The sequence below is a fragment of the Chaetodon auriga genome, chromosome 2 (genome assembly GCF_051107435.1).
Source record: "Chaetodon auriga isolate fChaAug3 chromosome 2, fChaAug3.hap1, whole genome shotgun sequence".
Classification (NCBI taxonomy): domain Eukaryota; kingdom Metazoa; phylum Chordata; class Actinopteri; order Chaetodontiformes; family Chaetodontidae; genus Chaetodon; species Chaetodon auriga.
In genome coordinates this window covers 26,771,253-26,796,032 of record NC_135075.1, presented here as the reverse complement: position 1 = coordinate 26,796,032, position 24,780 = coordinate 26,771,253, and the positions used below count along the sequence as shown (strand labels likewise).

At 43.0% G+C, this 24,780-nt stretch overlaps 1 protein-coding gene across 9 annotated transcripts in view; it reads right to left on the bottom strand.

Annotated features, from left to right (window-relative positions):
* Window positions 1-24,780, bottom strand: part of slmapa (sarcolemma associated protein a) — a 54,556-nt gene that overhangs the window by 8,206 nt on the left and 21,570 nt on the right. For 2 of the 9 annotated variants that reach the window (XM_076744447.1, XM_076744437.1), the window contains exons 3-22: window positions 24,080-24,152; window positions 15,050-15,086; window positions 13,659-13,721; window positions 12,941-13,036; window positions 12,080-12,151; window positions 11,840-11,980; window positions 11,598-11,735; window positions 10,941-11,109; window positions 10,617-10,667; window positions 8,757-8,903; window positions 7,189-7,254; window positions 5,110-5,169; window positions 4,847-4,921; window positions 3,354-3,434; window positions 2,863-2,922; window positions 2,393-2,518; window positions 2,044-2,118; window positions 1,764-1,864; window positions 951-1,155; window positions 665-782 (exon numbers count right to left, since the gene is read on the bottom strand). In XM_076744447.1, coding sequence (XP_076600562.1) covers window positions 665-782; window positions 951-1,155; window positions 1,764-1,864; window positions 2,044-2,118; window positions 2,393-2,518; window positions 2,863-2,922; window positions 3,354-3,434; window positions 4,847-4,921; window positions 5,110-5,169; window positions 7,189-7,254; window positions 8,757-8,903; window positions 10,617-10,667; window positions 10,941-11,109; window positions 11,598-11,735; window positions 11,840-11,980; window positions 12,080-12,151; window positions 12,941-13,036; window positions 13,659-13,721; window positions 15,050-15,086; window positions 24,080-24,152 — 1,954 coding nt within the window. Of the gene's footprint in view, window positions 1-664; window positions 783-950; window positions 1,156-1,763; window positions 1,865-2,043; window positions 2,119-2,392; window positions 2,519-2,862; window positions 2,923-3,353; window positions 3,435-4,846; window positions 4,922-5,109; window positions 5,170-7,188; window positions 7,255-8,756; window positions 8,904-10,616; window positions 10,668-10,940; window positions 11,110-11,597; window positions 11,736-11,839; window positions 11,981-12,079; window positions 12,152-12,940; window positions 13,037-13,658; window positions 13,722-15,049; window positions 15,087-21,018; window positions 21,246-24,079; window positions 24,153-24,780 lie in introns of those variants that run through there. The other 7 variants (XM_076744473.1, XM_076744465.1, XM_076744492.1 and 4 more) reach the window with 5 other exon arrangements.

The window sequence follows — 24,780 nt, the reverse complement described above, 5'->3', positions numbered from 1 at the left end:
TTATTGTTAACTATTATAAAATATTCATTATGTTAAGTTTTAAGGGCATTTCTGAAATGTTTCTTATTTGGTTTGTGGTTTCATTTTTCATCCCATGTGATGCACTGTCTTAAACTTTCATTTTCATCCTTATTATATTTTACTTTTACTATCATTATCACGTGGGTTTTATTCTCCACGTTATTTTACAGTAATTTTTGATCCCTGTTGTGAAGCACTCACTTGGAGCATGTGATTCTTTGCTGTAAAGAACTCTGAGCTGCAATTTTTGTATGAAAGGTTTTATACACATTAAGTTTACTATTATTATCATTATTTGAATTTGATGTACATGGTTGTACATAAAAATCAGTGCCTGCAGTACAGAGTTTGCTTGTCTGATTTACTTAAATTTACCAGTATCAGTATCACTGAGCCAGCATGTGAATGTAAGTAAGTGATACTGATATGTGACTGTTATGACTGGCAGGTCGACCGAAAACAAAACCAGACAATAAACTGAATTCTGACCCATCTCAGTTTAAGCAGTTAGCCTGTGTTACTGTCTTTCCTTCACCTGCAAGTGTCAACAGATCCTGTGTACCTGGAGGATTCAAATAAAGCATCTGACATGCGTGTGTGTGTGTGTGTGTGTGTGTGTGTGTGTGTGTGTGTGTGTGTGTACCTGCTCAGCTCAGTCTCAAGGCGATGCAGTTTGTCTGTAAGAGCCGTCCGTTCAGCTCTCAATCCGTCACAGTCCTGCTGCAAACACACACACCGCTGCTGCAACGTAACACACTCGGCTGAGAGGGAGACACAGAGAGGAGAACAGTTAGATTTAATATGTGAGGAATTTTCACTTCAGCTGTGTGTTTCATACACACATACACACACACACACACACACACACACACACACACACACACATACACACACACACACACACACACACACACACACACTCTGCTCACCCTGCAGCTGGGTGGCGGTGTTCTGCTGCTGTTGATGCTGTGTGAAGGCCTCCTGCAGCCGGCTGATCTCCTCCTCGTACTTGGCAGCCGTGTTCCTCCAGTGCTCCAGCTCAGATCGCACGCTGCCCAGGTCAGCCTGCAGGGCGGCGATCTCACGCTCGCGCTCCGCCGTGGCTGCCTCCATGGCGTGTCGCAAGACGAGAATCTGACAGCAGAAATGCAAGCCATTGGTTGACCAGTCATGTCATATGAGTGGATCTACTGTAAACAGACAGCAAGTCTCATTCTGTTCAAGAGGAGGTCTGCTTTCTTTGTGTGCAGGGAGGAATCAAAGAGAGTCAGAGGGGAGTCAATGAGAGTCAGAGGGGAGTCAGACAGAGGCACAAGGAGTCACAGGGATGTCAGGAGTGTGAGGGGAGTCTAGAAAAGTCAGACTCAGGAGGAGTCAGAGGAAGGGCGGAGTCAGGCGAGAGCAAGAAGTTGCTGGGAGAAATCAACGGTGAGTCGAGAGGGAGTCAGAGAGAAGTTGGGTGGAGTCAGGGGTGTCAGAGGAAGAGTTGGGAGGAATTAGAGGGGTTTCAGGAGGAGTATGAGGGGGGCCAGTAGGAAAGAATAGGGAGTAAAAGTGAGTCGCATAGAGTCACAGGAGAGCTGGGAGGAGTAACAAGGCTGTCAGCAAAAATTGGAGGGGAGTCAGAGGGAAGTTGGAAGGAGTGAAAGAGGCATCAGACGGAGTAACACGGGTGTCGGGGGGAGCTGTGAGGAAACAGAGGGAGGTGTGAGGAGTCAGAGGGTAAGAGACAGGAGTGGTACCTCCTCCTGGGCAGAGTAAAGCTCCTCCCTGGTGGTGCAGATGGTGCTTTCCCTCTGCTCCCTTAGTGCCTCCATGTCAGCCTGCAGCTTCCCAAGCTGAGCTAAACACACACACACACACACACACACACACACACACACACACACACACACACACACACAAAGGGACATGAGGCGAGAGCAAGGTAGATTATCACATACAGGTATATTAATATGTGTTCTGTGTGTGTGTGTGTGTGTGTGTGTGTGTGTGTGTGTGTGTGTGTGTGTGTGTACTAACTCTGCAGGTACTGGATCTGTTTGGTCGACTCTTCAGTCTGCTGAGAGTTACTCCTCCTCTCATCCTCCAGCAGAGCTACAGACAGACACAGACAGTCATGTGATCACTGTCTTAATCTGGTATGATGTCATGTGACGTGACAGTAATAACTGAAGTAAATTTCCTCTTAATGTCAGAAACTAATGGAAACTGTTACACTGAAATTCAATCAACAGTTGATGCTTGATTTTCAGAACGATCGGTGAAGTGGGAGGAAGTGGGAGACTTTGTGGATCCTAACTGGAGGGTTGATTTGGTCACAGCGTCCATAATATCTGTGTGTTAACTGAAGGGAGACTCTATTTGTTACCTTGTAGCTCCAGACATCTCTGCTTGCCGGTGTTGGCTAATTCCTGGGCCTCCAGAAGCTCTCTGTGGAGATGGTGGATGACCTGCTCCGTGTCTCCAGGCTCTAGACCGGCCCGATGCAACTCAGCTACACACACACACACACACACACACACACACACACACACACACACACACACACACACACACACACACACACACACACACACACACACACACACACACACACACACACACACACTGAGTACATGGACACTTTTTTTTTTATTAATGAAAGAAACTCAACACGTGTCACGTTCATGTGATACTGAAATAAAGCCCTTTAAAGGACGACTGAACAGCTCCCCCCAATGGACAGTTAACGGTATGACTGACTCAAACACTGTGGCTTGTACGCCGTCGTTAATGTTTGTGGTCTGTTCGTGCAGCACGGACCAGCACTACAAAGCAGAGATGAGTTTCCATGGTTACCTTTGAGCAGAGCTACTCTGTTCTGTGGTTCATTCAACTCCTGGTCGTCCATGTTGCCGTCTGAAACACACATAAAAACACACACACGCAGATATTTCTTTCTGTGTCTAATAAGGATTCATTTACAAAGGACTTAAAAAAAGATTAAAAAGTGATTTGTAGTTATCTGAACGGTGAATTAAAGTCTAACAAAATAAGTCGACACATGTTATTTAGTTCAGGAGGATACTTAGAATCTGTTTCATGATGCATCCGTTACAGACAAGATGCTGAAACGTAACAGATGATGAGAGAACACACTTCAACACTGTTAAAATGAAAGCTATTTCAAGTCAACTGCAGTTAATGTGAAACCCTGGAACTAAAACTGATGAATGAGATAAAAACTGTGGGACAAAATCATTTAAACAAGACTGAAATACTTCAACATCAAAAATTCTGGTTAAAAAAATGACTGTGTGTGTGTGTGTGTGTCTGTGTGTTTTACCGACCTGACGTATCGTCACTGCTGCGGTCTTTACTGGGACTCAGAGTGTCTGACATGTCTGACTCTTTGGCATCCATCTGATTCCCTGTGGAGACACACACACACACACACACACACACACACACACACACACACACACACACACACACACACACACACAGGTTAGCCAGTCGGGGACAGAGTGCACCAGAGCATAAAAATAAAAACAGAAAAATTAATAAATAGGTCTCTTCATGTATGTATACATATGGACACACACGCTCAATCACACACACACACACACACACAGGCACACACAGGCACACACACACATTCTATGTTAACTTGTGTTTAGTGCACTGACTGGATTATTGTGTGAGGCACAGCAGGGAAACAATGAACAAGAGCAGCAGTTTCGAGCTGCTTTAGTACCACTCACTTTCACTGTGTGTGTGTGTGTGTGTGTGTGTGTGTGTGTGTGTGTGTGTGTGCGCGCGCTCTAGTAAATCTATCTTTCTAGATCCAATCAGATTTTTAGATCTTGGGCAGAGTCTTTTTGGATGTTCATCATGTACTCCACAGACAGTTTGGAGGTTTTGACTTTATTTTATGGCTGAGGTTTGAACTATGCACACGTTAAAGTGGAAACAGACAACTTTTTTTCCGGTTTCCTCAGAGCCGCAACTACCAACAACACACTGCGTTTGTTTCCGAATTTCTCTGAGGAAATGATCAACACCACTTTGGAATTCAGAGAGAAGGAAGATGCATGTTCACTGAAGAGGTTAAGTGAAATTGTCATAATTTTACATGAGTAATAACATAGTTTCGGTATTACATCGTGCAAACAAGTAACTACAGCGGGGACTGGCATTCAGAGAAATTCATTCATTTAGTCTGTAATGAGTCATGATGTTAGTTAGGGTCTTCCCAATTATGGAAACATAACAACATGTGTGTGTCCAGACAAAATGTATTACAGCAGTATTTTGGCTGCTCGTGGGGCCTGAGTATTGTGTATGTCCACAGAGAACACAAGACAAAGGTCAAAGGTCCTCCTGTCAGCAGTTTTGCCCTTTGTGATAACGACTTCCAAAAAGTCAGTTGACGAAACTGCGGAAAACAACTAAAACAGGTCCTTTAATGAAACCCAGACACGTGGGGCTGTTCTCTAACATTTAATAACACATTCACAAGAATTAACGGGCACAAAATCTGAGTGTTGGCAGGTCTCTGATGGCAGTTTCTTAAAGGATGTTTCGTAGCCTCATGTTGAGGCTGAGATTTCACTTATAATTGGTATATATTTAGCAGCTGGGACACGTAGAGTGTAAAGCTGGATTTGTACTTTTGTGTTAAGGGATTGCGTTGTGCCTAAAGCAGCTACATGTGTAGACTCTGAAACTACGTCACATGTCAGTTTGGTGCCATTGCGCTGATATCAACAGGAGAAATCCACGGCTGGTCTGTACACTAAATGAAAACCAGCTCAGGTCTGTGAGCGTGTGTGTCCTCTACCTTTGAGTCGATCAGGACTAGCCAGGATGTCGTCTGCTGCTGTCTGGTTGTTCTGTAGGTGGGCGTCCATCACTTCTGCAAACACACACGCAGACATAAATATAAGGGCCAAATTTTCAGTTCCACAGTGCTTACAGAATACAGGTCAGTTTAATGGTGGCTGACTTGGTGAAGCTTTATGTGCAGACTGATTCAACTGAACTGATCCAGGACTCTGACAGCAGAAGATGTACTTTTTACTTGAAGCTTGGTTGAGATCTTACCATCAAAGTTGGCCAGTTTGTGGATTGAAGAGCTCACAGTCTCCTTCAACTGTTTGACCGCTGCAGGAAGACAAAAAAGGAAACCAGGGGAATCAGTGAACACACCCTCAGAAAACACGTTTGACCTTCAGTTCAATCCTTCAATCAGATCAGATCTGTCGCAAATGTGCAAATGTCCAACCAGCAGTCATATGTCCATTTACAGACTCGAGGTAAATGATCAGATGGAATCTCACTGAACTAATGTTCCACTTTAGCTACAGAAGTCGCTCAAATAAATGAGGTTGTGCCTGTTTTCTAGACTTCGCTGAGATACATCTGTGTTAAAAACGCTAATGTGCTCGTCTTGTTTATCAAAGTAAAGGACTGGTTGCAGGGATTACACGCAAAAGAACATCCACTGTATTTACCCCTCTATGCAGAATTAGCTGTTTGTAGTACACCTGTGTTTTAAGCAAGAACCTGAAAGTTGTTTAAGTGCAGGTTTATTTTATAAAGCTGACACTGTGCTCTGACCAGCTGGTGGATTATACTAAATACATACGGGAGACATTACATTGACATCATTGTGCATATCAGCAAGAAATAAGTCCAAGATAACCTGTAAAACCAACTACAGGCTGAAATAAAGTCATTGAAAGGTCACTGATAATAAAGGAAACACAATCTTTTCAACTGAATTTAGCACAGTTAAAATTAGATGCCTGGACGTGTTTCCATCTGCAAAAAACACACTTGCTTGTCTGCTCAGCTGCTCCTACAATAAACATCAAAATCCACAAGCCTCAGCTCAATTCATTTTAATCTCTATGAAATCCTTCTCATCCATCTAAAGCACAGCTCTGCATACAAGTGATGTTTTCTTGCTTTAAGGAGGAGAACTGTCCTTTGTTTCAGTGTGTCAGACTGCATTAGTGGGAGTGTTATTAGTGAGCAACACACACAACTTAACCAGTGAACTGGTTAATAACAATGTCCACTTTAACAATGTCTACCACCAGTGAAGACAGATGGAGGACTTCTACAACGTCTACTACAACCAGCCACAACAACAGCAAGTGGGACTGCCGGTAATGTTGCAGAAACTACCAGCAACACCTGAATGTAACAGGCAGCTGAAAGCAAATGTCACTGCAGCCAACAAACATGGAAAAGAAGCAATAACAACTTAAAATCAGCTGATGTTTGGCTGGTATTAGAAATGAAGGCAGTCAAAGTAAGTTTTCCACAGACAAGATACTTCAACTGCCTCAAGTATGAACACATGACCAAAGGAAAGAGAAGAAAGAAAGGAGAAGGACGACAACAGAAGAGAGAAAACAAGGAGGCTGGTGAGCTAATCCAGTGAAAAGCTATAAAAGCAGCATGCAGAGAAAAAAGACCTGCTAAAGGAGAAGAAAGCAAGTGTTTGTGAGCGACGTCTGAGGAGCTGAGAGCCAACCAGCTGGCTGGAGGTGCGCTCAAACCACAACAGACCACTAAATCGACAAAAGCACCAGTGAAACACATCAGTACCAGACACGAGGTTCAACGAGCTCCTGTGGCTGAGCAACAAACACGCCTCCAACAAGAGAGTTCAGCCAGCAGCGGGACACCAACGCACTCAAAAAAACTGTAGAAAGTACAAGCTGTACACATTCCTCAACTTATGCTCTGTTTGATTTAAAGGGTCAAACCACTCAGTTTCCAATGCAAACTGCTGACAGTGAGGTCTGTGCAGTACTCTGAATGATGGGGGACGATGTTTCTGGAGAGAGATGCTGCTCTCCAGATTTGATGCTTTGAGCACTGCAAACAAAATTTCATTCACATTCACTGCGTTGAGGTGGAGGCAGGTATCTCAAAACCTCACCTGGCTGAGTGGACCTTTTAATACAATATGTATCTTGTAAAACAACAATCTGTCACTCTCAAATCAAAGATGTCACCTCCAGATTTTCTTTACATGGTGCAGCAACAAAATGCACTGAGAAAACAAAACAAGCAAAAATGCTTAAGGTCCATGCATCCTTTTGTGTGTGTGTGTGTGTGCGTGTGTGTGTGCAGCAGCGTACAGCAGGAATGGATGTTTGTACTCACGCGGACACTCAATCAACTGTTGGATTCTAGTCGAGTCTCCTCCGCTGTTGTTAACATGACAGTTGTCTGATAGAAACACAGAGCACCGACATTACTGCGATGAAGATCAGGATGGAGTTGGGTATTTATCTCAGATTCCACTGATTCTGCTCATCAATGCCACATCTGATTGACTCTTCTCAGACTGAAGCTGCCATTTGTCATTTTTGGTACAGTATAAAATAAAAAACAATCAGCATAGTCTATCTTACCGTGCATATGTTGTCACTTGTTTCCACTAATACTTCACCCCTGGTCCAACATTCAGCTGATTTTGAGGAATTATGGCATCTACAGGAAATGCGTCATCATGGTAGATGGACTTCCTCACTACATGAAATGACTTCCCAGTGACAGCTAACTGTTTAATTAGTCACTACACTGTGACAGTGTGCTGATGCATGTATAGCCAGCAATTAACAAGCAGGAAGGCATAATGTTACCTTCTGGAATCGATAAGCAGAATCTGTCTTTAGTGAACTGGTTCCCATTCAGAAGCTGCTCTAAATACCCAACCCTGTATTACAGAGGAAGAGAGGAGGAAGAGCCGAAGACAGACAGAGGACAGAAATCGTGACAGAGAAAGGACAGACAAGCAGGTAGAAAGCAAGACAGAGCTAAGAAGTTACAGAGAGACTGTTAACTACACGGACAGAGAGATGCTCTGGAACAAACGGACAGGGCAGAAATCAAACCCATACATGGCAGGTATTTCACAGTGGTTCTGGACAGATACCACAACACTGTAGCGACAGACAGGATGTGGACAGACGGACAGCAGACAGACAGCTCAGGCATAAGCTTCCGTCTCTCAATAACTCTCCACCTCAACACATTAACAACCAGCCCAGTGGTTTGCATTCAACTGCTACTCAACTCAGCTACATTATGTTAAACAAGCAAGAGTCAGAACACAAGATGTGACCAACCAAGAGTGCAATCCACAAGAGCCTCCTCAAACACAAAAACTGAACAAAACCACAGATTCACTGAAGGGCTCCAAATCATCCCTACAACACGCCTAGAAGACAAAATCTAGAGTGAAATCTGACAAGCAGTATTACATTTTTTCTGTTAGATCAACAAGGTTTGTTTGGCTTGAATGGCCTGATAAGCATGATCCAGGACCGCCATACCGTATCGGCAAGTGTGACCTTAAAATGAGACATTTTAACAAAAGAAATTTTTCTCTGGATCAAAACTGAAACGTTTCTGATCACTTAATTTGGAAAAAAAAAATTAAAAATGGAAAAAAGAAATTAGTAAAGAAAGGAAGGCTCCAGTTAGATAAACTACAATGTCACCATCAGTCCATTGTTAGTCTTTTATAAAAATTTGAGAGGTTTGATTTTTATATTAATTTATCATCATCCATTATTCACTAGCATTTTGTTCTGTGTGTTAAACTTATCTAGATTACATTATTCTTTATTAAATGGACACTATTGTCTAGGACTGTTTTATTCTGTAAAGTAAAACCTGCGATGAAACAGTGTCAAACTATCGATTATGATGATCAAACTAACTACCATGAATTGCTTCATCTTCACCAACTGCACCATCATCTGTGTCTGTATCCTCCTCATCCTCGTCTTCCTCCTGGCTCTCAGATGTCTGCAGCCTCTGTTTGTCCTCGACAGGCTCCTCTACCGGTCCGTGGGAGACAATGTCGACATCTGTCATGTGACCAGATCAGATATATACGATTTTGTCGAAACTGTACGAGCCAAACGAATGTTCACAACAGAGTGAGGGTCCAAATGATGGCAGGTTCCTTCACAAAGTGGTTACTATGGCGAAGTGAGCAGTGAGACAGTCACCTCCAGCATTCATATTCAGTGTTGTCATTCAATCACAAGAAGTCAATCAGTGACCAAAAGCTCTTTTTCCCCAGAAGAAGAAAAAACAAAGCAGTGGACAGTTTAGCAACCATGGAAAGAACCCACATTACCCAGAAACCCCAACAAGCCTTGTGTTGACTCAACAGACAGCCACCAAGTCCCTGAGACACCCTGTCCCCTCTGAAGCAGCCACACAGAGAGGTTACACAAACCATCCTGTCAATCAAAGATCACATGTTTGAATCCCCTTGCAGCCCGGTGTTGGTCCTGGGGGGCTTGGGCTCATGATTTTAGCACAGTGGCCACAGTTGGAATTGCATTTTTAGCATGAGAATGGTTTAAAGTGTAATGCACTACGAGGCCAATAACAGCTTATTACAGCAAGCAGCACTCACTGAACAGTGAATAAACAGAAAGATAGTGTATTTCAGTGACAAAACTTGTACTTTTGCACATTTTTATCAAAATCATCCATTGCACTGGCTGGATCTTGTCCATTCTCTGCACTTCTGCATACTATACACATTTTATTGGAATCACACATTGCAGCAACGCACTAATCCCTAAACATTTCTGGTATTGCGTGCTGTGAACATATTGGGTGGGTAAACATATCTAGATATTTTGGTCACAATTCGCTCATTTATTTGAGGCGTCTTTACATTTTTTTTCCCATTTGCTAAATGTTTATGTTAAAGGCAGAACAAACGACACCGGAGGTGCATGCGGTTGCCAGAGCACAGACCAATGAACCACCTGCACCACCACATAAGACAGCAACCCACCAACTTTTCTGTATTTGTACTGAAACCTGCTCCAAAATCAAATTTTTCTATCAGGGCTGTATGTTTTTGGTTTTTTTTTGCACACGGCACTGGTACTTAAAGTTCTGTAGCACAAGCCACAAAATTGTAGCACGAGCACAAAACGTCTGTTACGTCTCGAAAATAACCACAAGTAGCGCAGCTGATCGCCTAAACAGGCATATGACTGGCAAAGGATGAAGCATACAGGGCTCCATCAAAACCTTAAGAAGAAATGTTTTCAAACATTTTAATTTAGGTGGACTGATGATTTCTCTTGATAAAGGAGCAGACCTGCTCAGCTGCCAGTGACTGTGTTGAGGTTTCTGAATGTATATCATGAAAAAGAGTCAATTCTCTCTCAATGATTTAAGATCTTGACACAAATGTTCTGAGGGCTTATGTGGGCTTCAATTCACCATAAATCAGAAAAATATCTCAACTGAACATCAATCAATATCACATGTCCCCTTAAACTAACAGGGGGCACCGGAGGACCAGACATTAAGCCACCATAAACGAGACCAAAACAGAAGAAGAAGAGCCAGACTTCCACTGTGACAGACAGAGAGACAGATGAACAAAGAGAGCAAAGACAGCAGCAAGCAACAGGAAGTTATGTGGGCATCATGCAGGAACTTATCATGCATCATTAGTGCAGGATGAGGATGTGAAGTTAGCAACCACAGGAGAGACGGCGGAGAGGACGAGTGTCCCAGAGCAGACCAGAGACGTGTGGACTCACCCAGACTGTTGTTCTCTTTAATGCTTTTCTCTTGTAGCTGTTCTAACCGCACTGTAAACAACAACAACAACAGCAGAAAGGAGTGTTGACTGACAGGAAGTCCAAGCGAGGCCTCCGGATTGGTCAAAGACATGCTCTGACTCGGCCACTGGTTTCTGTGGTAACTCTTTTGATGACCACGGGAGTTAAGTTAAGTGATTGGCTTGCGGGTGTGGTCAGTTTGTTAAAAGTTAGGGCAAGGTGTGCATATGTATGTGTGTGTGCATGTGCACGTGTGTGTGAGTGTGTGTGTGTGTGTGTGTGTGTGTGTGTGTGTGTGTGTACCCTGCAGGGCGGCGAGCCTCTCATTGGTGAAGTCGTTGTCAGCCTGCAGAGCTTCAATGCGAGCCTGGAGAACCTGCTCCTTCTCCTCCATCTCCTCGATCCGCAGCTCCAACTCCCTCTTCTCCGTCGCTCCCCGCTGGGTCAGCTCCTCCTGCCGACCCTCCGCCGCCTGGAGGAGGAGAGGTGGGAAAGAGAGCATGAAGGAAGGAGGAGAGAGAGGGCGGAGAAGAATAGGAAAGAAAGAAGGATGGGAATAAAGCAGAGGGGAGAGAGGATAAGAGAGAGATGAGGAGCAAGTAAATAGAAAAGATGAGAGATAGACGCAGGAGAGGATTAAGAGTGGAGAGGAGAAAACAAGAGGGGAGAAAAGAAGGTAAGGAGCGAAAAGCAAAGAAAGAATGTGAAGTCAGAAGGATGAATAAGGGAAAGGGAAAGGAAGAGAGGAGCAGGACAGAGACAGAGACAGAGAGAGTAAACATGAAAACAACTCTAACAAAAGCAAGCAAGCAAGCACCATAAAGTATAAAAACATATTTTCCTCCAAACAATATACAAAATCAAACATATTCAGTATTAAATCCAAAGTTATTGCAGAGAAATTTAATCCTTTGTCCTCCAGAATAACATCACAGCACGTCCTGGAGGCTGTGCAGGTACCTTAATTTTGTCAGTGAGCTCCTTGATCTCATTGACGGCGGCATTGTACTTATTGGCGAGCTCCCTCAGCTCCTCCTGGCCCCTCTCAGACATCTCCTTCAAGTGCGTGCACTCATCCTCCGTGTTACTGAGTGAGCGCTGCAGGACGGAAAAAACAAACAACTTTTTAGCTCCACCAACACAAAGCCCCATGCCTCAAAATGACAAATCATCATCATATATCATATGTATGCGTGTCCTACCTCCACCTCTGACAGATTCCGGACCACCTCGATCTTCTCCTGCAGGACTCTCCTCAGGGACTCCTTCGCTGTTGTCTCATAGTTGTGTTTGTCCTCCTGAAGAGCCAAGAGCTCCTTGCGCATCCCTTCCTCCGTCTGGGACTGAGAGGGAATACGGAGATTTCTTTTTTAGTGGATGATAATGTTTGATTTTGATCCATCTATTGGAGGAGACCCTGTTGTTGAGAGCGTGTGGATTACCTTAGAGTAAGACTGTAGCTGACTGCCCATCACCTCCAGTCTGGAGAGCAGACGGTCTTCATCAATCAGAGCCTGGTGAAGACACACACTCAGTTCACAGCATGTTGGATAAATTTGTTCATATCATACAAAGGTCACAAAGAGAAAACTGCCCCCACATCACCGTCCAATCATACAGCGTACATGATCAATGCAGTGGTGGTTTTGTTGTCTTTGCACTGACCTGATGCATATTTGTTTGCTCTACAATGACTGAAAGCACAACTGTGTTATAATGTCTGTTTTGATTTTGAGATTGATGGTATTTACAAGCTGTAACACGTCATTTCCATATAACACAATCACAGCAATGCATTACAGTGAAATGTACTTTTGAGGGAGCAGCATGTACACAAGTACTGCCATTACTGTACTTAACCGAAAAACCTGCACTGCCAGAGAGAGCGAAGCCCGCTGGAGTTACAACTCAGAGGACGAATCATCAGGCTTCGCACAGCCTTTTAAGAGTAAACTTCAAGCACTTTTCAAGCACTTCCAATGTACCTAAACCACATATTTCCAGCTTCTCGAGGCTTTATACCAGCAGCAATCAGTTCATATTGTGACTGTTTATTTTACCAGCTGTTCATATTAACTTTGATTGTATGTTTTGATCGTGATTATTTAGTGTTTGCTTATTTCAACACCAGAAGAAAACAAACAAATACAGTGTGATGAGATTGTTTAATTTCACATATTAAAATATTTTTGTTTTAAATGAGTGACTGTGTAGATGAAACAAGACTTTCAAGACTTCTTACGAGGCCTGTTTCATGGTATTTGTACCTCTCTTTGTCTCAGTGTGATAATGGTATTTCCTACCTGCCAGCTGCTCTCTGAGGCCTCCTGAGTGCTGGCTAACAGACGCTGCAGAGTGGCTAGCTTCTGCTCCAACATCTGCTCTCTGTGTAAGGCCTCCTGGTAGAGAGAACAGAAAGAAAGGAAGGAGAGCAGTGAGTGATCAGTGACTCAAAGGAGAAAAATAAAGAAACACTGCATGAGACATTTTTAAAGATCAGGTCTCTTTCATGAGGAAATGACACTTTGGCTGTGAGGGGAACATGTTTTTGATCAAACTCCATCATAAATCAAAAATAGGAGGTTAGATAAGACTTTAGGAACAGATTTCCTTTCAGAAATAATTCCCTCCTGCTCCTCAGCCGTAGATCCTTTTTATGCTTCACTCATCAAAAGACGACTACTTCTGTTGTATGATTTTGTGTGATCTCATATCCTGTGATGTGCCTGACTTGATGATGTAGTTTTTATTTTTACTGGTATAATCATGAAATGGAAAGATGGTGTTATCAGTCATCAGATCACTGCTAACAAACGCTGCACGTTTCCTGTCCTCCTTTGTTCCTGTCCATACTGAAAATGTTCACAGCAGTTCAGGCTGCATGATTTGTTATCTGACACTTAAAATGCTTTATAATATATCTGATGATTAATGAAAAACAAATGTGTACATCTGACTCTTCACGGCTTTATTAGTCTTAGTGTAGTTCGACAGAATGGCCAGTAGGTGTCAGTGTGTTACCTGTAGATACTGGGAGAGTTGGAACAGTTCCTGAGAATACATACTGGGAGTGTTGGCTGCAACCTAGAAAAGACATACACACACACACCACGGTAACATATTGACAGTCTTGAGTTCATTCAGACGTGTGTTTGATTTGGAAGTGGACAAACATGTGAAAAAGCGTTTAGGTCAAAAGCAAATTCTGCACACACACAAACAGAGCTGTGTTTCCATCACTTCAGAGGACATTGCATAGACTTCCATTCATTTGCTGGAGACTTACCCTAACCATGACCATAGCCTTAACCGAAGTCTGTGTCCTAATATTTCATGATGTACATTATCAGGACGTTTTGTCCCCATAAGGAAGGCAAGTCCCACCATGTGACAGTGTAAACAGATTTATGTCCTCACACACATCCACAGACTAACGGTTACCCTATTTCCAGTCTTCATACTAAGGTCAGACATCCCTCGAGTCAAGTCTGGACACCATCTGAACATCTTTAACTATTCCACACCTGGAAGCAGGTGTATCATGACACATCTGGCGTCTACAGTTTTGACTGTTTCAAACACTAGTCATGAAACCAAAGCTATATGTGGTCTGTCCAAACGCCACACATATTTTGTCTATGCGTTCAATACACTTCAACCTCAAGCCAATGTGACGGCCTGGGTGTGTGTGTCTTTGCAAGTGTGTACTTCAGAGTGTGTGTGTCTCTTTTGAGACCCAGGAGGTGCAAGGATCCTGCTTTAGGATACTTAATTATGTTAGAGAAGTGGTTCAAATCTAATCACAGCTCCTCCTTCACACGCACACACACACAGCCAGCTCCAGCCTACATTCCTCAGACAGGTTACACTGAGGCCCTGTTGTTCTCAGTGTTGGAGGGAAACACAGAACAGGGTGAGGCACCAGAGAAATCTAACAAGGCTGACCACACAATGTGTTAAAGTACAGTGTGGACTTTAACAATCAGCCTGGCACTGTGCTGCACTCTACTGTACTATGAGGTGCCATCATGACGCCAGAAAATGTAAAAGATGATGGAAAAGATTTTCTAATTCTTTCCTCAAAGAAGAATTGTGGGAGAAAAAAAACTTGCCCCCTGACCCATGTGAAAGACTTCTGTAGTGTGGCAGCAGAAACTGCAGGATTCCCTGAATTCCTCTATCAGCTGACTACTCCACTCTGTATGTGTATGTGTGTGTGTGTGTGTGTGTGTGTGTGTGTGTGTGTGTGTGTGTGTGCAAAGACCACTTATGTGTGTGAAACTACCCAACACACGCACGCATGCACACACGCACACAGCTCCATCACTGAGGAGCATGCACGCAGACCTGTGCCAGAGACAAGCAACCTGCAAAGAGGACAGAACAACAACACACACATCTCATGTTCTTACCTTGTCTACAGGTAGTGGTAATGGAGTCTGGATGACGCTGAAAGAAGAAGGGAGAGGAAAAAAAAAAACATATTGTCACCATGGAAACAGCAGGGAGGGAAGACTCGTGGAGTAACCACGGCGACAGAAAAGAAAAAATGGTTCTTGAAGGTCTTGTGACACTCGTTCTTCACCTCCTCGTTAAACAAAAACCCTCATCTCAGCACACTGAGGTCACTGAGGTCAGGCATAAAATCAGCTGAACATTACTTTGAGGACTTTAAAACTTTTCCAAATATCTGCAAAGCTTTCTCTGGTTTACATCATTATTTCCCATGAATTTATTGATTTTCTCCTTGTTCCGATTAAACTAATTGGCAGACTCAATATCAGCTTCAACTAGAGCCTCAAAAACACACAGACAGACAGACAGACAGACAGACAGACAGACAGACAGACAGACGGACGAGGAACTATTCAACAGTTAAACTACAACCTCAAAAGGTTCAAGTTCAATGGTTCCAACAAAACCAAACATTATGAACTTCACCCAACTGAGTTTACTGCAAGAATGAATGACAAACACACACAGGAACCACTGACTGAACAGGCTTTCCAAAAGAGGTGAACAGCATGCTGTGGCTGTTGTGTCTAAGTGACTGACAGGGTTGTCTGATTGGACCAATATACTGGCTTTCAGCGAGTCCATTCCGGGTTGGATTCATTTATTGGTCTGTGTCTGAAGCATGAGCGAGAGCTGCTGTCCTGCAACAGACTGATCAGCTGTTCAGTAGCACAAAGAAGTGGTGGGGGTCTATCTGACAGTGGCCAGTTGGAAAATTTTAACATACTGCACCATAACTTAACATACTCATCATTAAGCTGCAAAGGGATTCCTTAAAGTACAGTTAAAGTCAATGAGGGATGTGACACTGTGTCACTCACAGAGCAACCCGAGGCCAGTTTTTAGAGATGTGAAGAAGCCGGCAGTCAACTTCAGAAATGACAAGTCATACAACTTTGCCTTTAGCTAGCTCAACTAATTAGATCAAAGCAACAATAATGTACCACTCAATCACAGCCCAAGACATTTAAAGCCCTCTACACATGAGCAGCTGTCCTCACTGTAAGGTGGAGCGCAGAGCTCAGTGCAGAGGCAAAGTGTGTTAAAGGTTTACATCACCAACATGTACAAAGTCAAGACGTCTGAAAAACAAAAGAACGAGCTGTGCAAAGGCACCGGCAACCATCGTCAATTCACTCCCAAACTCAAGTGAAGTAGAGCCCTGTGGATGTTTCCCTATTGGATTTACAGCTAACCATGAAATTCAATGCAATAGGTGTAACTGTGAGTGTTTTCCTCACCTATGTAACATGAGCTGAGGTCTCTTCCTGACTGTACAGCAGTGATTTGGGATCAGAGTACAGATGCTCAGTTGTATGTCTTTTTTCATGTCATAAGATTAAAGTTAGGAGCCAACAAGCAACAAAACATTTGATCAACACTAAACAGTGCAGACTCATTCAGTTTCATGTATTTTCATATGGACCACAGGCAGGTGATTTATGTCACATGACACAGGTGGCCCTGTTCCTGTTTCCTGTTAGTTTAGTGCAAACCATGTGTACCAGTATGGTTTTTGGGCGAGTTGTTTCCACCAATCTGTGTTGTATTAATCAAATGGACACTGGTAGGAGTCACGTCCACAGCTGCATGGATGCCAATTTAAAAAACACATCAGAGCAAATTAAAAATGAGTAAAAGACCAGAATCCATGTGAGCTTTTTGTTCACACAGCACTAAACCAACAGCAGATCTGAGTCACACTGCTGGGAAAATCGGACACGTTCAGTTTCTGCCCTGCATGAGTGGAGGTGTTTATCCAAAGTCCTGTATCTTAGAGCAACACAAGGTCGCACAGGTTTGTTTTAGTGGGGGTGAGGATAATCCAGATTTTACCTGGGAACAGTCAGGGTTCAGGAATGAAGGTAAACTTGACTCTGGAGAAAAATATAACAAAACTCTGTTAATGTGTAACCACAAACCGGCAAGAGAGGTGGAGACGCTACAGCTTCTACAGCAACTATGTGAGGAAAAAACACAAGCTTCTCTAAATTCATAATACAACACTTTTTTGTACTGTCCAACACTTAATGATACTCATTTGTGTTTTGCCAGGATAAGGGGGGGCGTTGGAGTCTTCCTCAGCTGACATGAAAGTGAGTGAGAGGTGGGCTCACCAGTCCATCACCGGGCTGACACATACACAACCATTCAATGTCACATTCAGTCAGCACAAGCCCAAAGGCAACAGAGGCACTGGCAGAACATGAAAACAGATTCAATAGATGTGAACCTCAGACCGTCTTGGTTCGAGTCGACAGCGCTCACCCCTGTACCCACTGTGCCGCCTGCTTCCCTCCATCACAATGTTTCCATCCACACCTGGAGCCAGTCTCACCAGCTGTGTGCTGAACCATATCCTACTTATACTTTGCTTACTGAAAGGAGATTAACTCTCATGAATTCACTTAATTAAAAGGACAAGGTTTGCAGCACACATATAGATGTTAGTTATTAATAGATATTTACACCCTCTAACTGCCTGAACCAAATAACAAAACCAGCTTGCATCTAACTTGTTGGTAAATAACCCCTAAGACATAACCTGGTATAAGAGCCACAGTATGGAGGCTTTACTCTCAGACAATGACGAGCGTCAACAATAACCTTTATGAATCAAATGTTTCAAACGAGACAGACCACTAAACTACACAAAAGAAGACAACAGATGCCAAACTGCAAAACATTATGCCAGTAATGTTAGACTGAATCACCAAATAAGACTTCTGGCTCTAAAACATTTTTTTCCAAGTATGCAGACACACTAAAAAAAAAGTCCTGGCCACAGTTACAAAGGGTTGTCAGATGATGTAAATATACTGTGAGGTGGGAAGAGTACTTTCATTAGTGAATCCTGGAAGAAAACTGGATAAAAGACACTTGAAGGGATAAGCCAATCATTTAAGGGCACTTCTGTCCTTTCAGCAGTGCAGGTTCTCTGCAGAGTTCAGGGGTTCTGCTGCTGCTGTTCTCCTTCAGCGTGACAAACTACTTCCAGAGCAACGCCATCCATCAGCGTAAACACCAGAGACTTTCTGTGCTGAGTTAAGTGTTTTCATATCAGAGCTGCATTACACTGAGCTCTGCTGCCTGTCCATCACCTCACGCTCAGAAAGGAGCAAGAATCCTCCAGGAAATAATCCGCCTCAATACGTCCTCATACAAACGTCACTCTCTCTTAAGGTACAAGACTTTTTTTTTAGCTTTTATCTAGTCCTTTTTAATAAGTCTCTCTGAGCTGTGACAGCAGATCATTTCAAGCTACATTTCACAGAGTCAGAATTAATAAATAAATCATAATTACATGCTGCATACTTTGCAAAGGGGTTACGAAAAACTGGACCGACTGAACGAAACTGGCTGTACTTCTGAATAACACAAGGACACACAGGGTGTAAAATCTACCTTTTCTTCTGTCATGCACTTCCGCCATCTCAAAATAGATTTTCAGGTTTTTTTTGGTCACTTTTAAATAATTCATTTACACTGCATACCAGTAATTAAGCACTTACTTTGCAGCACTTTTGGTTCGGCTGCTTTTGACTGCTGGACACTGGCGGTGGCACCTCCTGAAGACGAGTCTTCTCCTTAATAACTCCATCTTCCTGTGTGGCTCTCACAATTTGTTTCTGCTACATTCATTCGGTCAGAGCGGTCTGACACACTGTAATTTGCATCACCAAGGCAATTACTGTGCATCATGTTGTCTTATTTATCGCCACTGCCAGCAGCTGGTCTGTCACTCAAACAGCATCATCACAGCAGGAGGCCCCTCCATTCATAATCTTATTTATTTCACCAGAATCAAAAAGAACTTCTCCACTGTAGGAATATGAAAACCTGTAACCTGGAGTTTCACATAACTCATGACCTCACTTCCCACTGTATTTTGCAGACAACAAGGTTTCAGATATACGTCATTCAATGAGGCGACAGTGGGACTGACCTCATGACTTTGAGCCCCAGATCTGCTGTTGGATTCCCTCATTTCCTCTAGCGCCACTATGGGGTTTACACATTAAGGTTGGATTTTCATTCATGTTCCCATCAGGATGACAACTTTGCCAATCTCCTCCACTTTCCATCTAGTGCCTTCATCGGGTCAAATTTTTAATTTGTCCAACACTTTGGATTTATGGCCAAATACCTGCAAAACTAATGACGTTCCCTTCAGCCTCAAGTGTACTTTGTGTTTAATGCTAATTAGTAAATGTTGGCCAACTGAAACTGAACTAAGATGGTCAACATGGTAAAGGTTATGCCTGCTGAATATCAAAATGTTAGCTTCGTCATTCTGATGTCTGACTTTAGATTCTTCTGTCTTGTTATGTGCTGATTTGTATGTGACAGAGTTAAATGGCAGTGGGGCCGACAGCATGGAAAAATGCTGGGGTATCCTAGAGGCTTACGGCTCTAAGACCCAAACCACAACATCCCCTGTTCTAGTCTGGCTGCAGACTTTTGCTGCATGCAGGCACAAAGTCCCACAGCAGGTGTGCACAGCAGGCTCCGTCTCCATCAAACAAATCACTTTCATTTTCAGTCACATCAAACACTGACTGCAAAGACCAGCCCAGCACTGCTCCAAATATCACATTTTATAAAGATGGAAAAAAAAAATCAACAGCATAACATGACCTAATTCAAAGCTCTTCAAATATGGCTCACAAGAACATCAAGTCTGCCCACGCACACACTCACAGAGCTGGTCCATAGGAATCAGTCATCCACATCAGATTTTAGCTGAGTGTGTTCTGCATGCGGCCCAGCAGCGACTGATGATGGAAAACACTGGCAGTAGTTTCCGTCTCTGCTCTGATCTTTCTACCACGACACAGGTTTTACAATCATACCACAACTCAAACCTGTTGAGGAGGACTCCAGAAGCGGTCTCAGAGAACATTTGGCCTGTCCCACAGATGGCTCAGCGAAAAAGTCTCAGTGATTATTTCCCATTGGTCGAAATATGTCTGTAGCACCGACAATCAAAGGTGAGTGTGAAGTACCAGAGGTGGCACCGAATGTCTCTTCAGACTCAGTCCCTTCTCTTCCTGTTCTTTCATGTGATAGTTTAAGACAAAGTTCTTGTATGGCTTCTTGTCAATACTAGTGCTGACACCATTGAATCAATGGATTAATCAATCAGCAGAAAAGCAACAACAACTTTCTATTTTCTATCTGTTAATAATCCATAAACTAATAAATTATCAAGGAAAATGCGAAACATTTGCCATTGGTTCTTTTCTCTGCTTCGTATTCTAAATCTTCAGATCTTTGTTTATTGCTTGCAGAGCTATCTCACTCTCCTCCAAAAAGGTTAAAGTTCATTAACTGGACAAAAGAACTGAGCATAACTCTACCTCTGGAGAAGATGACCTACACTGTTAAAGGTACACAACTGCTCTATGACAACATTTAGGGTCTTTTCAGACAATATATGGAGAATTCAGATTTGAGTCATGTGTTGAATGTGGTTGATGTTTTATAAATATTGAGTTGCCTGAACGATGTGAACTCCTGTTATTCGATTGTTCTGTTTCATGTGAATTCTCTCTCTCTCTCTCTCTCTCTCTCTCTCGCTCTCTCTAACAAATCCAACAGTCATCTGAACATACCACAAAAAAACAACAACTCTGTGTTATGTAGCAACTGTCAAGCACTTTAGACTTCCAGCTTCATTTTATGGCAGGATCTAGATCATTTGCTGGCCCTGTAACAAATTCAAGCTTCACACTGAGTTCTAACGCAAATCTTCACGTTAATAGCATTCAGCCATTAAGCTCGATGAACAATAAGCAGCATGTCCTGGCTGATCAGGACCTACCCTGAAAATCCTGGTTCAGATTCTGCACGGCAGAGACGTTACCTGTCAGGTCTTCTTTCTGTGTGTGTCTGACGGTGATTGTTAAAGGCCAAAGTTCACTGTTAAGCCTCTATCTCAGCCTGCCTCAGCTACTCCAGTGAGAAAATGGATCCTTCCTTGTTACTTCATTTTCTCTCCTAGTTGCAGACCGAGCAGCTGATTCCTCGCTTTTCCTCGGCGTGAGTGAAGTCATCACATAACAAACTTTCTTTCTTTCTTTCTTTCTACTCCTTGCTCCTCCTCTCCTCTGAGCAAAACAGATGATTTTCTTCCTTTAACTTGTGGAAGTTACTGTAGCTCCACCCCTCCTAGCACTCACTGTGAGGAAACAAACTCCTCTCTGCAGCAGCTACAGCTCTTCACTGCCTTTCTGGTGTGTGGGAGGCTAAAGGTGCGCTGGATAACTAACCTGCAATTGCATGGAGAGGGGTGGAGTTATCATTTATCTAAGTCTCATCAGTTTATAAGCTGACATTCAAAAGCACCACTCACCTGGGAGAGAGCAATGGTTCTATAAATGAAACATCCTCTCTAATCACTTGACCATGAGAGTGTGTGTGTGTGTGTGTGTGTGTGTGTGTGTGTGTGTGTGTGTGTGTGTGTCAGAGAGTGTGGGTGGTTTAAGGAAATATGTCAAGTGAACGGACTGATAAGGCAAACAAAGGGGAGCTATTGTCATGAACGAAACAGTGACAGTGGTGGTTAAACCTGAAACAGGTTTGAGCTCATTATTACAGAACGTTTGTGATTTGAACCGGGTAGATTTATTTTTCACCAGGTAAGAGTTGCATGTTTTCTGCACAGAAACAGAAACTGTGAGACACTGAATGAAGCAGAGGCAGAGCTTTAGCTTCTGACTTGCTCCAACTTGTGAATTGGATCTTTTTGTGTTCTCCTTTCTGTGTGTCATCTCATCAATAACAAGACTGTGGAAGAAACTGAATCACACAGAGGCGGAAAGCTGCTGCGGCATGTTTTCAAACTTCTCTGGCCCCACCCCAAATTAGTGATGTCACAACAGGTGTTTTGCATTAGATGGAAAAACACAATAACACTGATGTACTCACACACACACAGATGCTAAGCTCACACACTGAGGGCAACTTTGCAAAGCCGTACCTGGCAGACGTCCAGATGGCTAATGCTAACACCAGGGAGCAGAAACATTCTTCAGCTATTAATAAATCTGTCTGATTTAGCTTAACATCTCTCTCTCCAGCTGCACTGCACTGCACAGAGGCAGAGCTGCATAGACTTAATCAGAATTGCAAGTATGGCTGTCTTCAATAAGGAAAATGTCCATTCACTTGAGATGGTGGGTGTCACCACTGATGTGTAAGCCTATGATGGCGTCATTTCTTCCATATTGTACCTACAAGACATGTTTACAATTAAGTAATGATCGATTCATCAATAATAATTTGATTCTATGAAAATTATGTTGACTGTAAATGGGCAAATACAGCCTGCAAGGATTGGTGCATTCCTGAGACATGAGTTACATCTGCGCAGGAGCTTTCAGCAACTGGTTTTTGGACTAACTGTGAGGCTACACAGCAAACACCAACGTCACAATAAAAGGTGCTTTCACCTCGACTGTACTGTATTTCCAAGCTAAAGTAAGCAGCCACAAGTCTTCACCGAACCAGCTCACCGGTGCTGCACCAAACCTTTGCAAAGCTGATTTTCCAATTTTCTAATCAACAAGTTGTTGCATACAACTCAGCCCTGATCATGTTCATACGCTCATGTTCTACAATGGTGTTTATAATAACAACATATCAAATGACAGTGTGAACATTTTGCCATGCTGCTCGTAGTGATGAACCTACGGAGAATTATCACCTGAATCTGCCCCCTCAGCTTTATGGAGCTTTACAGGTTCAGCTCATTGTTCAGCTGTCTGGCCACGACATCACTGTTTTGGCTCACTCTCAATGCTGTTGAAGCGTTTTTTACAGTTAAAAAGCAGCTAGCCTCTCCACTATACACTACCTGCTCCGAACCAAAGAGACACAGTTAGAGACTGGCTGGTGAACGTATTGGAGCACTTAACAGCTAAAGAGCCAGATATTTTTCTCAGCAGTGTGTAGAAACCAACAGCAGAGCTAAAATAAGATGGATTCTGAAACAGTAAATGGTGATGGTTTGGAAATCAACTGCCCCGTTTGTCGACACACACAGCAGAAGCAGAGCAGACCCATTAACTCTTCATTTCAGTCTCTATTCACGCAGGTCAGGATGCTTGTCTGTGTTTTCCAGACTGAAAGCAGGACAGCAGGGCAGCAGATGGCACTGCCCACCATGGCACCGTGCCCCTGCATCACACACACACCTAAATTCCTCATGGTATCTACAGTAGCCAATTACAAACTCACAGACACACACACAAAGACACACACAGGTGGGACTCCCAATACAGTAGGAAGTTCCATGCTGGGTCAGCTGCTGGTCTGCCCCACTCATACACTCATACACTCATACATACACTCATACACACACACACACACACACACACACACACACACACACACACACACACTTGTGGTATTATAATGTGTGAACACAATATCCTTCATTCTCCAACCCTCCCTCAGCATGAATTAATGTTAACATCAAATGATCTTGTCCAACACCACCGACGGTTTTCAAATGGTTATGACAAAAAACATGAACCCACACACACACACACACACACACACAGACACACACACCCCAATTTTCTCATTCCTTAAAAAAGGGTGTCATCAACAATTAGACTGACACTAATTACATCACTATGCAAGCAGACATTTGGTGTGTGTGTGTGTGTGTGTGTGTGTGTGTGTGTGTGTGTGTGCGTGCATGTGTGTAAAAGCAGTCAGACAGGCAGTAATAGCTTCATTTACAGTAACCAGAGAACAATTAATACCACCAGAACCTGGTTCATTCTGTCCAAAGGCAACGTTGCATCAATGAGCAGTAACACATCACAACCTTTCATTCAAACCATCTAACCATGGAGAAAGCTTTGTTACAACTTGTTAGTTATCAGAGTGAAAGATACAAGGATCAGAACGCTTACTCGCTTCGTCGGCGTGCCTCCATCCCATCAGGTAGAAAGAGTTTGACTGTTGACACGATGCAGCCATGAGTGACTGGAAAAAAACAACAACAACATGTTAATGTACATGCTTCAGCGCATTTACTACAAATTACCTAAACTTTATGTCAATGGCTGCCTAAAACAGTCAGAAAAACACATTGAAAAATATAAAGTGTAAAGTACACCTGATTTGCAGTTGATGAGTTTAACCCTACAAACACACATTGTGCTCTTCTGAGAAAATGATCTACAGCTGAAATGTATTCTGTGTATATTTTATCTAATTTAATTCAGTGGTTTGACAGTGCTGTGTTTGAAACTGTAGACTGGAGTAACTGTGAAAGAGTGATGTTTGCAGATTAACCCGTAATAGTAGTCTCATATGAATCAAGTCCAGTGCAGGTTGAATGCACACTGGGTCTCCAGAATGAAAGGAGTATTAGTGGAGCTGAAAATTTGACCTCAATATCAGCTATGCACAGCATGTAGTCTCTGACCTAAGCAAAATGAGCCTTAAGGTACCCTTGAGGATTAGTCAAGTGTAATTATTTCAGGGTTGTATGAGTGCATTATCAACTACACGGCTGGTAGAGGAAGGAAGAACCTTTCTGTTCTACCTCACCATAATTCTTTCCATTCTGCGTCTCTCTCAGCATACTGTGACACAGTGTTTGTGTGGA